Consider the following 13,071-nt stretch of genomic DNA (forward strand, 5'->3'; position numbering starts at 1 on the left):
CTTGATATTTCTCTGTAGAATCTTATTTTATAGTTTTATATGTTGGTGGGGATCAACGTTGAATTTTGTTCATGGGGTAACGACCTTAAGTACTACCCACAGTAGGCATTTGTTTATATAAAAGAAAATGATTGAAGAAGCTAAAGTTGCCATCAAATTGCTCAAGTTTTGTTGCAAGTGGTTAATATATAAACCCATTTCAGCGATCATGTTAGCACGAACTATATATATTGTGACTGTCCTTTTCAGGTTTGGCTGTTTCCTGTTTCTGATTAAGAATGCACGCCAACTGTTTGTTAATATGCCAATGAAAGTTTCTTGGATTTTAAACTGCCCCCAATTAATGTATATGCATAAATAATCCGTGTTTGACATGTTTGTGATGGTTTTGGATTCTTATGATCTGTTCAAGTTCCACTTTTTTGACTTCTTGTTTGATCCAATAGTCAACCATAAGTTTTAATATATCAGGGACCCATAAACATTATTCTTGCTAACATGATCAATGAAGTGGTATCTATGGAAGATAAGATATGTGTAGCAAGCTCGTTAAGCACGTTATCCCAACGGGAAAAAGAGTTCAACCCCTAGTAGTTGATAGCAACCAACATCATCAAATTTCCATTATAAATTTTTGGTGAATAATAATGGTCTTCCTTCTCCATTTGTTCTTTTGCTCTGTTACTACAGTGTTTGTTTATGTTCATGGACAGGTTCAAACAGGTTAGCCCAAATTACGCCATTAAGTTTTTGCTTTATTCATTGTACTAATTTTCTGTTTTCAGTTCTTGTCTCATTATCCTGTTGAATGGAAGCAGCTGAAATTTATATTATGATGTTGTATATATTATAGGGTTTGTTNGGGGGGGGGGGGTGGGAATTGTGGGATTGAGCTGGACCTGTCTGTTGAGAATTTGGGTTTCGTGGTTACAATCACTTGGATAATTTCATGGATCGTGTATTAGTAGCACTTCTCAAATGCTATATTTCGACCCTTTATGCCTTAGGTTTCACGAAATCAGTATTGGGATAGTCCAAAAATCACTCTAGTTCTTAGGCAGGAAACTCGAGTAAATATACACTAGATTAACCTTTTTATGTATATGTAAGAGAGATCGACGGTTACACAGGGTAGTTTAACTGCCTATGGATAAGGTTGAAACGATCAGAAGCTCTGAGTCCGAAGCTTCTGATGCGAACTTAGCGGCTTCCGGATCCTTACTTAGCCTCCAAACTGCCAGGGGTGCTACCCCTAGGACCCCACAAGGGAGCGCAGCCCCCTTGACCCCCGCCTTTTGGCAATCTTAGATGACAGGGGCAATTTGTGAGTGTGCACTCTGCACCTCCTAACGCACATTAAGTTAACCTTGTCACCTAGTCGATCTAGTAAATCACAATTACACCAAAATGCTTGATGACACTAAAATCACCAACAATGTCCTCTTGCTCCCAAAGGGAAGAGCAGCTTTTTCCGTGAAGACCCTCGCTTGGTCAAAAATGTGAGTGAAAAGGTAAGAAGAACAAATACTTATAGACAAAAAGCAACTAAAAGAGAAAACTTAGTAAGAGGATCAAGGAACAACCCAAATAGCAAAGATCAAAGATAGTCTCGACACTAAATTATTTTGCTTGCTCTTAAACTATAGGCCAATCAATTCCATACGTCCACAACAATTGTGGCCACTGAGTTTATCAGGGCTGAAATCTTACAATCGCAATTTTCTGGGACTAGTCTGCGCATAGCCTGGGACACCCTTTAAAAAAAACTATAGGCCAAAGTGTTTAACATTCATTTGTTTGATTTGGTTGTTTCTTGTTCTATAGGTTATATAAGCATTGATTGTGGCTCACGTGAAAATTTCAACTATGTGGATGATACGGGTATAAGTTACTCCTCAGATGAATCCTTTGTAAGCACCGGAGTCAACAAGAACATTTCTTCAGAATACGCGTACCCAATCAACCCAATTCTCCCATTGCCTCTTTCAGATCTTAGAAGCTTTCCTCAAGGCAACAAAAACTGTTACATCTTAAGGCCCAATGGTGGAAAGAGGAGTTTGAATCTGATTCGAGCAACTTTCATGTACGGAAATTACGATGGAGAAAATAAACTTCCGGAATTTGATCTTTATCTTGGTGTGAATCTTTGGTTATCAGTTAAATTCATAAATGCTTCTGAAGTTGTCACCACAGAAATCATCGATGTTGCTTCAGCAGATACTCTTAGTGTCTGTCTAGTGAATTCAGGACATGGGATTCCTTTCATATCGGCACTGGAGTTGAGGCCACTTGATGGGTCAATTTACAAAATTGACTCTTCGATTTGGGGCTCTTTAGTTCTATTCCAGAGATTGGATACAGGATATTCTAATGGAAGTGGTCGATATGCAGATGATATATATGATAGAATTTGGTCTTCCTACACCTTGCCATCCTGGGACTCGTTACACACATCTTCAGAGATCGATATCAGCGGAAATGGTTATAGAGCACCGTCTGAAGTCATGCAGACGGCAGCCACACCTAAAATTGGAACCGGATCTTTGGAGTTCAGCTGGAATACTTCTGACTCAAAAGCCCAGTTCTACATTTACATGTACTTTGCTGACTTATTTGTATCCGGCAGGAACCAATCAAGAGAGTTCAATGTTTCTTGGAATGGAACTCCTCTTTTTGGAAATGTGAAACCTCGTGCGTACTATGCATCCACGCTCAATAATTTGAGACCTTTGGTGGGAAAAGAGCATAAGATTTCCATTCAAAGAAGTGGTAGTGCAAACCTTCCCCCCATCCTTAATGCCATCGAGATATATAGGGTCCAAGAGTTCAGTGAATTCGCAACATTCAATGGAGACGGTACACTTTCCTCATCATGTTTGCTAACAAATCATGCCTCTTAAACTACAAGGGTTGTGGCGTAGTGGTTGAGACCCAGGGAATGTGGTGGAATATCCGATCTGCCTGGGTTCGATTCCAGGTGTCCACAACAATTGTGGCCACTTAGTTTATTCGGGTTGATGTCTTATAGTTGCAATTTCTAAGATTCCACATTGGTTGGGGAGGGGTATGGAAGTTGCCTTATTAGGAATTGGTACCTCCTATATCAGACGTGTTTTAAACCTTCAATCCAGGTGTGGACAAAGCAGATAAAATCTAGTACGGTGTCCCACGCTGCTATGCCCAGACTAATCCTAGTAAATTGTGTAACATCCCAGGCCAACCGTACCAGATATTGTCCGCTTTGTCCACACTTGGACTCACGGTTTTTAAAACACATATGGTAGAGGAGGTATCCAGTCCTTTATAAGGCAACATTTGTTCCTCCCACAACCAATGTGGGATCTCACATACTAGAACTTCTCTGTTTCATTTTCCGGGGATGGTGTGCTAATCAATGAACTTGTGTTTCCCTATTTCCATACCAAAAAGTTGATGCAATAGCCGACATTAGAACAACATATAAAGTGAACAAAAATTGGGTCGGAGATCCTTGTGGCCCAAAGAACTACTCGTGGGAAGGTGTAGCATGCAACTACACGAATATTAGTCCCCCTCGAATCATATCCTTGTAAGTTGTTTCTTCTTTTGGCCAAAGTGCGTCAAAATGTAATGAAGTTTGCGTTAGTTCCTATTTAGTGTCACATTGATTTTGTTTTTCTCATATAATGTAACAAACTTTTCAATTCTTCCTATTTCATATCCATATTGATCAGTACCCAATAGATTTTGTAACTATTGAGAATGTGAATGATAAGTTCTTAACTTATATTGTAATTTTGGTTACGTGGAAAAATGTGGGTCAAAATCAATTAATGCCACGTAGGCTGAAAACTGTTCATCAAGTAAAATGGGTATGAAATAGGAAGAACTGAAAGTTTGTTACATTAATTGAGAAAAACATCATTACACTAAATAGGAACTAAGGACATGTTTGTTAGCAGCTTAATGAGCTTAATGGGACTCGCAACTTAATAAGCTTAATGGGACTAGCAGCTTATTCGGTCATCTATACATGATTGTTTGGTAGTAGCTTAATGATATAGAAAGTGGCTTGTTCAGTAAGCTTCTAGGGGGAGCTTTATGCAGAAAGCCACATTTTTTCAAACCCGCTCCTCCCAATTAAAAAGACACTCCTTCCATCTATTGAAAAGCCCTCCCAAACAAAAACCTTTCTGATCTATAGAGATGGATTAAACCACACAGATTAAACCACATAGACAACTTTATCCACACACGACTTAATGGAAAAGCAGCCAAACAACCCCTAAGGCAAATTTCGTTACATTCTGATGCATTTTGCCCTCACTTGGACAAAGTATTAAAGCATTTACTAGCCTTTTTAAACCAATGACAGAAATCTTTCCACAAATGATTTGAGCGGGCAAATAGCTGCTTCCATAGCCAATTTTTCATCACTAGAAGCATTGTAAGTACTCGTTTGCTGGCATCCTTTCCCTTTTTTCTGTTATATTTCCATATATTTCTGTGATATGTAGTGATGGTTGCATGTTGTGTTATTAGGGATCTGTCAAATAATAGTTTGACTGGGACGATACCCGAGTTTCTGGAAAAGCTTTCACTTTTAAAGTTCTTGTAAGTTCTTTAACTCCGATTCATCAAAGATTGCCGTTTGCAACATAAAATGTGAGAATATATGGAACCCACATATTTACTCTCCAAAAGAGCCCTTGAGGAGAGAAGGGAGGTTCCAACGTATATAGAGGTGAAATGGTCCAAGTCTAGCCGATGTGGGACTCCAACACACCCCTCCAATAGAGGCTAGATGATATATATTGTCCCAGAGTGTCGGGTCCCTAAAGTGGTAAGACTTTTACTCTGATACCATGTGAGAATATGTGGAACCCATAGATTTACTCTCCAAAGAGCCATTAAGGAGAGAAGAGAGGTTCCAACGTATACATAGAGGTGAAATGGTCCAAGTCTAGCCGATGTGGGACTCCAACACGCCCCCTCCAACGAAGGCTAGACGGGCACAAATTATCCCAGAGTGTTGGGTCCCTTAAGTGGTAAGACTTTTGCTTTGATACCATGTGAGAATATGTGGAACCCATGGACTTGCTCTTCCAAAGAGCCATTGAGGAGAGAAGGGAGGTTCCAACGTATATAGAGGTGAAATGGTCCAGGTCTAGCCGATGTAGGATTCCAACATTCCCCCTCCAACGAAGGCTAGACGGGCACAAATTGTCCCAGAGTGTCAAGAGGGGGTTAGACGGATGAGGGGGCTTGATGAGGATAGATTGCCTCAGAGTTTCGAGTCTATAAAGTGGTAGACTTTTGCTCTGATACCATGTGAGAATATGTGGAACCCACATACTTACTCTCCCAACGAGCCATTGAGGAGAGAAGGGAAGTTCCAACGTATTTAGAGGTGAAATGGTCCAAATCTAGCCAATGTAGGACTTCAACAATAAAATCTAATCATCTATCATTTAGTTAATTCGTCGTATCTAGTTTTGTGGGTCACTTCCTTATGTCAACTTATATTTCCATTTGTTTCAGGGACTTACGGGGAAATCTATTATCCGGCCCTGTTCCACGGTCTCTCATGGAGAGATCAAGGAACGGATTACTCACACTAAGGTTTGGCGCTTTCGTTATTTTGTCATTTGCAAAAAAAAAGCTCTCTCCGTTCCAAAATAAATGTCCACAATGCAAAAGGCACACAACTTTATAAATGTGTAATTATTACACTTTTAAATCAACAAAAGGACAATATTACCCTCAATTATAGAGAATTTTCCCAATCTCATAATTAAGAGTAGAACGGGAAATAGACATTTAGTTTCGAAGGTGGACACTTATTTTGTGACAAACTAAAATAGTAATGGTAGACACTTATTTTTGGGATGGAGGGAGTAGCTTGTTTTGAAATTTCCAAATTTCTGATTCTATTCTAGGGTCGACGACTCAATCCTTTGTGACTCGGGTTCATGCCAAAATAAGAAGAAAAAGGTTGTAGCTCCGATAGTTGCATCACTATTATCGTCTTTGGTCCTCTTACTTCTATTGATCATCATTTGGAGAGTAAGACGCAAAGGAAAAACTGGTAATGTCTTCTACTCTCGTCTTCTAATTGCCCCTTTATACCATTGAAATCTTCAACATTTCTATTTTTGGAAGGTTTTGGAATTTGAATTACTTCCTCTGTCCCAAAATAAGTGTCCATGTTTCTATTTTGGTTTGTCTCATAATAAGTGTCCAGTTCCAAAAGCAAGTGTCTACTTTCTAATTCTACACTTAGTTATGAGATGGAGAAATTCCTTACCCCCTCTATTATCAAGGGTACAATTGTCATTTAGTTAATTAAAAAGTGTAATAATTACACATTTTTAAAACTGTGACTTTTTCATTGTGGATATTTATTTTGGGACAAAAGGAGTACCTATTTATCCATTATAACCATTAAAAATACATGGTGTCTTCTCAGAAACAACCTCTCTATCTCTCTGGACAAAGGTAAGGTATGCATACATCCACTACAACAAAATTGGGTTTATAAGATGTCCAAAATGTCCGAGTGTCCTAATAGAGTGTTTTATAGGACTTAAGTTTATAGGACCAAACAATAACGTGTCCTATGTAAAAGTGTTAGATAAGTTTATAAGACGCTTTTGGATGTCATAACAATTTTTTAGGACATTTGTATAGTAAGATGTTGTATTAGCTAATTTTATAGGACGCTTTTGAGAAGCGTCCTATGAACTTATCTGTTCATAGGACATTTGTGTTTATAGGACGTCTTTTAAAGTAGCTAATATGTCACTTTATTTTTTAAGAATGTCCTAAAAAACTTGTTACGACACCCAAAAGTGTCTCATAAATTTATTGTAACACTTTTAGATAGGACACTTGTTTGTTCCTATGAAAGATCTGATCATATAAGGGACTGCACCTCCACAGAGGTATTTGGCCCCCAAAGGGGATTGCGGTTTTAGATCCTCGGGAAATCCTCATTCAAGCGGGCTCTTCCTCTTCGTTCAAGCAAGATCTACTTTAGTAGATCATATGGATGTAGAAAAAGCTTCTCATTTTGATGAGCCTTTCTTTCTCGGTCGTCTGTCTTAATAAGTTAAGCGGATTCCGATTYATGTGGTCGTTCTCTGCTGCACTGGTCTTCCCATTCATTCCCATCATTCTTCTCCCTAAGAATTGAGAGACTAGGCCAATTAAGATTAAGCTACAAGTGGACTTCGCGGTCCCCGCGAAGCTTAGGGAACTTATGAAGAAGACTGACTGTGCTCTTCATGTAATCTGCCAACTTTATTAGGACACTTATTTTTGACGTCATATAAACCCAATATTGTTGTAGAGATCTTACCTCCCAGACCTTGCCTCCAGGTGGGATATAACGGGAAAGCAAAATCTCAAGGATATATGGAAAGCATATACAAATAACTGAGGGGTTGTTTGGTTGGTTTTTCTACAAGTCCTTATGGATAAATATGTATGTGTGGATTAATTTGTATGTATGGATCGAAAAGGTATTTGTTTGGAATGGTTTTTCATAGATGGAAGAGTCGTGTTTTTAACAGGGAGTGGCAGGTTTGGAAGAAACTTGACAGTCTGCATAAAGTTCTCCCTAGAAGCTTAACTAAATAAGCCACTTTCTATTTCATTAAGACACTACCAAACAGTCATTTATAGCTGATTGAATAAGTTGTGAGTCATATTAAGCTCATTAAGCTCCTAACAAACAGGCCCTAAATCTTGTTTTCCGATATAGGAAAAGCAAAATCAAACGAAGAAGGAAGAGCATTAGAATCAAATAACAGGCAATTTACGTATGCTGAGGTGGTAAACATGACTGATAACTTTCAAACGATCATCGGGAAGGGAGGATTTGGAACTGTTTACCTTGGCCGCTTGGAAAATGGCAGCCAAGTTGCAGTGAAGTTACTTTCTGCATCATCATGGCAAGGATACAAAGAATTTCAAAATGAGGTATGCTAGTAGTAGGAGCATTAAAAAAACAGCCGGACCGCTCAAACCGGACCGTTTTTGGCGGTTTGAGCAGTCTGGCGGTCCGGTCCAGTCTAGGGTTTCAATGTTTTTTTAGCGGTTTGGACCGAAATGACCGCCAAAATACACATGTATTAATTATATTTAGTTTTCATGTTGTAGGCTCAACTTTTGTGACCTAATTAAAAGAAGTCCATCCAGGACATTAAGTTTTTAATTTTCACATCTCAATTGTCCACGTTCCTTAAAATCGGAAAAATCCCTAAATTTGTCAAAAATCAAAATCCAAATTCCAAATGGTCCTTCAAGTTGCTCAATCTTTGTCCAAATTTCCGACATTTAACTATTGCTGATGGACATGTTTAACTTTTTTTCAACTTGGTAAATGTTTTTTTTTAATTTTAAAGATAGATGTTTGGTATAATATTTTTTTGATAATATTATATCGGTAGAAATTTCATTTTTGGAGGAATAAGTTATGTTTTTTTTTGTTTAAAGCTCATAATATGCCCAAACTGCCTAAACCGGTCAGACTAGACCGTGTTTTTGTGGCCCGGTACCTCTCGGTTTGGAAAATTTCCTAAACCACCATTGTAGTTTGGGTGGTGTTCATCCAAACCGCACAAACCGCCCACACCGCACCGCAAAGTGCGGTTTAGAACTTTTGCGGTTTGCATTTTTACCAAACCGCACTATGTGATGCGGCTTGCGGTTTTGGTTATCAAACCACAGTTCAAACCGCACCGCATATTTTGTACATTTTATAATTTATTATTTATGTAATATTTTTGGATTATGTGTTTTGGACTTTGAGTTTGATCCAATATGGCAATTGACAGTGTTAGTAAATTAGTTGGACATGTCACAACTTACACGTCCAATTTAGTTTGAAGTTTATTTTTTATTTTTACTTCTTAGACTATTTCTAATTATGCAATTTGTATTTTATGAGTTGGATGTATTGAAACTCTTTAGTTTTTTGGACCACGGTCACTTTATTATCAGTTTTATAATGTATTTTTAAACTTATAGTTATTGGATTGTCGGTCTAGAGTACGATAGGTGCAAACTGCATAAACTGCACCAAATGCGGTGCGGTTTGGTGCGCTTTGAAGTTTATGCGGTGCGATTTGCGGTTTGGGAGAATGTTCAAACAGCATATGTGGTGCAGTTTGTGGTTTGGCTTCAAACCGCATGGCGAACACCCCTAGTTAAACCTCCCAAATCGGACCATGAATACCCCAGCGTAGAAGATTTGGGATGTTTTGCCCTCACCGCGTAATAAGTAAAATGTAAACTTACTGATATCTGTGGCATAAATGCAGGCTGAGCTGTTGATGAGAGTTCATCATAGGAATTTGGCCTCCTTTGTTGGATATTGCCACGATGAAAACAAAATGGCGCTCGTCTACGAGTACATGGCTAACGGAAACCTCAAAAATTATATCTTAGGTATTGCATAGATTCTTTAGTTAACGGCTTTGATGCTATGTCATTGTTAGGGGCTTTTGGTTGGTTTTTCATTAAGTCATGTATGGATAAAGTTGTTTGTGTAAATTAGGAAGGTTTTTGTTTGGGAAAGCTTTTTTTTATGGAAGGAACGCATTTTTTAATAGGGAAGAATAGGGTTGGAAAAAACTTGGCTTTCTGTATAAAGCTTCCCCATAGAGGCATACTGAATAAGCCATTTTTTATATTATCAAGCCACGACCAAACAGTCATTTATAGCTGATCGAATAAGTTGTGAGTCCTATTAAGTTCATTAAGTTTATAACAAACATGCCCTTAGAGTTCCATATCGGCTAGACTTTGACATTTCTACTTCAATATATGTTGGAACCCTCCTCTCCTCGAAGACTCATTTTTGAGAGTAATCTTAACGGGTTCCACATATCTCACATGGTATCAGAGCCAATGTCCGCCTCTGAGACATCTGTGTCCGAGATTCGTCACTCTAGGATTTTGTGTCTGTCTAGCCTCTGTTGGAGAGGGCGTATTAGATTGCTACGTTGAGTAGACTTGCACCTCTTCTGAATGGCTATTTTGGAGAGTAATCTGATGGGGTTCCACATATCTCACATGGTATCAGAGCCAATGTTTGTTTTCGAGATTTGACACTCTAGGACATCTATGCGTGTCTAGCCTCAGTTGGAGGGAGTGTATTAGATTTCCACATTGACTAGATTTGGATCTTTCTATTTCAATAAATCTTGGAACCCCCTTCTCATCTCAACGACTCTTTTGGAGAGTAATCTAATGAGGTTCTACAGATCTCATGTCATAACGGCCTTCGTTTGTTTTATTGCAGCGAGAAGCGATCATCCGTTGAGTTGGGAATTGAGACTCAATATAGCAATTGATGCAGCACAAGGTGAGTACCTAATCAAATTCATTATGAACCGTTAAAAACCTCCTTTTTATTGTCTTTAGAGAAACAACTGCTATACTCTTTGCGGTAGAGGACAAATCTGCATCTGAGATGGACCTAGAAATTTTTCCAAGTGGTGGCACCATTTGATTATAAGAAACAAATATAGGTATATTTCACAGAAAATCATCATTGGTCTGTTGGTTAGTTTATTGTTTTTCATATGTGAGGTCATGTGTTCAAGTCTTTTATTGCAATTTTTTAAGAAACTTAATAAATCTGAAAAACTAAAAGCTAAAAACGTAGAAAATGACAATAATGAGATTCGAACTTGGGTCTGGGATGGAAGAAAAGCCTTACAAAACAACTCTACTAAGGAGAAACTTGTGTCCTCATAATAGTTTCACAATATATACTGTGGCACACAAAAAATTGATACGATGACATTTTTCACGACCCTATAATTTTTTGCACTACGACGGAGGAACGAAGTGGTGTCTCGACCCACCATATCCAATACACTGGGTCGTCCCTGATCTGCATACATCTCACCCCACAGGGCCAACCTCACCTCACCTCCTAATGGGATCTACTGGATTTGTTTGATTTGTTTTCTTTCATGGCCCAATTTGTTTTCACCATTTAAAATTTTCTTTTTTGGATGTTATTTACACTTCGTGAGAAGAAACACTTAATTGCGTAGAAATAAACATGAAACCCGAAACGTCTTGAATTTCGAATTTGGAGAACTTTCTAGATTCGTATTCTATTGATCAACGTATCATTGGATGAAAGCTTTTCTAGTTTTATCTAAAGACGAAATAAACTTCTCGAATTGCAGGATTGGAATATCTACACCATGGTTGTAGGCCGGCTATAATTCATAGAGACGTTAAGTCGGCCAATATCCTCCTCAATGAAAATTTGAATGCGAAAATAGCAGATTTCGGTCTTTCGATGGGTCTTCCAGATGATCAAACGACTCATATTTTAACAGACGTTTTCGGCACAACCGGCTACCTTGATCCGGAGTAAGTCTTGATCTGGCACTTATTTTGCATTTGCAGTAATTATATATAGAAACAAGAGTAAATTGTGATTTTCGTCCCTGTGGTTTGTTAATGATTCTAATTTTCGTTCTCGTGGTTTAGAACTTGCGATTTTCGTCCCTATGGTTTGCAATTTATTGTTATTTTCGTTCATAGACTAATTCCTGCCCCGACCCTGCTACCACCGGTATGAAAATAAATCCCCGTTACGGGTAAAATTTCCATCTCTCGATATATGTTGGGACCTCGATTCTCTCCTTAAAGATTCTTTTGGAGAGTAAATTTGGCGGTTCCACACATGCACTCATAGATACAATGCGAATATTAATGTAGTTATCAAGATTCATTAACTTATACGAACCTATATATATTTGATATACAGGTACCGTAGATCTCACAACTTGAATGAGAAAAGTGACGTATACAGTTTTGGGATCGTTCTTTTAGAGTTGATCACAGGCCAACCTGTGATCATAAAGTGTATGGATTATGTGCACATTATGCAATATGTGGGCCCGTATCTTGAAAAGGGCGAGATCACGACCATCGTAGATGAACAAATGGGAGGCGACTTCAACTTAGATTCGGTTTGGAAAGCTATTGAAGTAGCGGTTGCATGCACACGAGCCAAGTCAACCGAAAGGGTGACAATGAGTGAAGTTTTGATAAGGTTAAAGGTGTGTTTGGAGATGGAGTTGGCTCGCGGGGGAAGGAACCCGACGAACCACATGAACGTGAAAACGGCTAGTTTGAGGATTGACTATTCGCCCGATGTTTGTTCAATGGATTTAGATCTCATGACCGGACCCTCGGCAAGATGGTGAACCAAAAATTAACACAAACCTTACATGCAAGTACGAAGAAAGAGTCATTCGTCCAATGAAACTTGGATCACTGTAGAGTCCAGCCTTACAGAAAATTAGGGTTCAAATCTTATAAAAAGGGATGAGTGCGTAAGTATTTGCTGTATATAAATTATATACATTTAAATAATGATTTAAAGAGATTGTCTTTTTATTATGTTTCACTGTTATACTTCGTTTTGTATTACAAATATCGTATATGAGTAAATTACGATTTTTATCCCTATGGTTTAGAAATTGCGATTTTCGTCCATATGGTTTGCAGGTTATTTCTATTTTGTCCCTGTAATAAGTCCTATTTTTAAGTACAAGGGACCAAAACATAATAGAATTGTAAACCACAGAGAACGAAACAACAATAAGTTGTAAATCATAAAGATGAAAATAACAATGAATTACAAACCATAGAGACAAAAATCACAATTTCTAAACCACAGGGGTGAAAATTGCATTTTTAACAAACCATAGAAACGAAAAACGTAATTCACTCTATAATAATAACCATCAACATAATTGATTTTTCAACAACTTCCTGATCAGGTGTTGTTTTGGACTTGCGTCGAAGTAATACGGTTTAGACGAGCATATAACATATGTCGAATCCCACACGATTGATATAGGTAAAACAATGTGAACATTATATCAGATGTCATATATGTGTTTATAAGATGGTCATTGTGTATGAAGTAACGGGTAGTTTACTTTTTTTTAATTAAGTCATGTATGGATTAAGTTATCTGTTTGGATAAATTTGTCTGTGTAGATAAAAATGTGTTGTTGAGTCCTTTTTCTTCATGAATAAAATGTCTGA

General features: G+C 38.0%; 1 protein-coding gene across 1 annotated transcript; it reads left to right on the forward strand.

Moving 5' to 3' along the window:
- The first annotated feature begins 47 nt into the window (after positions 1-47).
- On the forward strand, positions 48-12,414 carry LOC112500446 (probable LRR receptor-like serine/threonine-protein kinase At4g29180). Its single transcript, XM_025103941.1, has 12 exons — positions 48-723; positions 1,825-2,856; positions 3,430-3,568; positions 4,355-4,426; positions 4,522-4,593; positions 5,521-5,601; positions 5,919-6,067; positions 7,745-7,962; positions 9,306-9,432; positions 10,289-10,351; positions 11,190-11,379; positions 11,780-12,414. The coding sequence occupies exons 1-12, from the start codon at positions 648-650 to the stop codon at positions 12,219-12,221; spliced, it is 2,661 nt and encodes an 886-aa protein (XP_024959709.1). The 5' UTR covers positions 48-647; the 3' UTR covers positions 12,222-12,414.
- The last annotated feature ends 657 nt before the right edge of the window (positions 12,415-13,071 follow it).

This window comes from Cynara cardunculus, assembly GCF_001531365.2.
Source record: "Cynara cardunculus var. scolymus isolate 2C chromosome LG 17, CcrdV1, whole genome shotgun sequence".
Classification (NCBI taxonomy): Eukaryota; Viridiplantae; Streptophyta; class Magnoliopsida; order Asterales; family Asteraceae; genus Cynara; species Cynara cardunculus.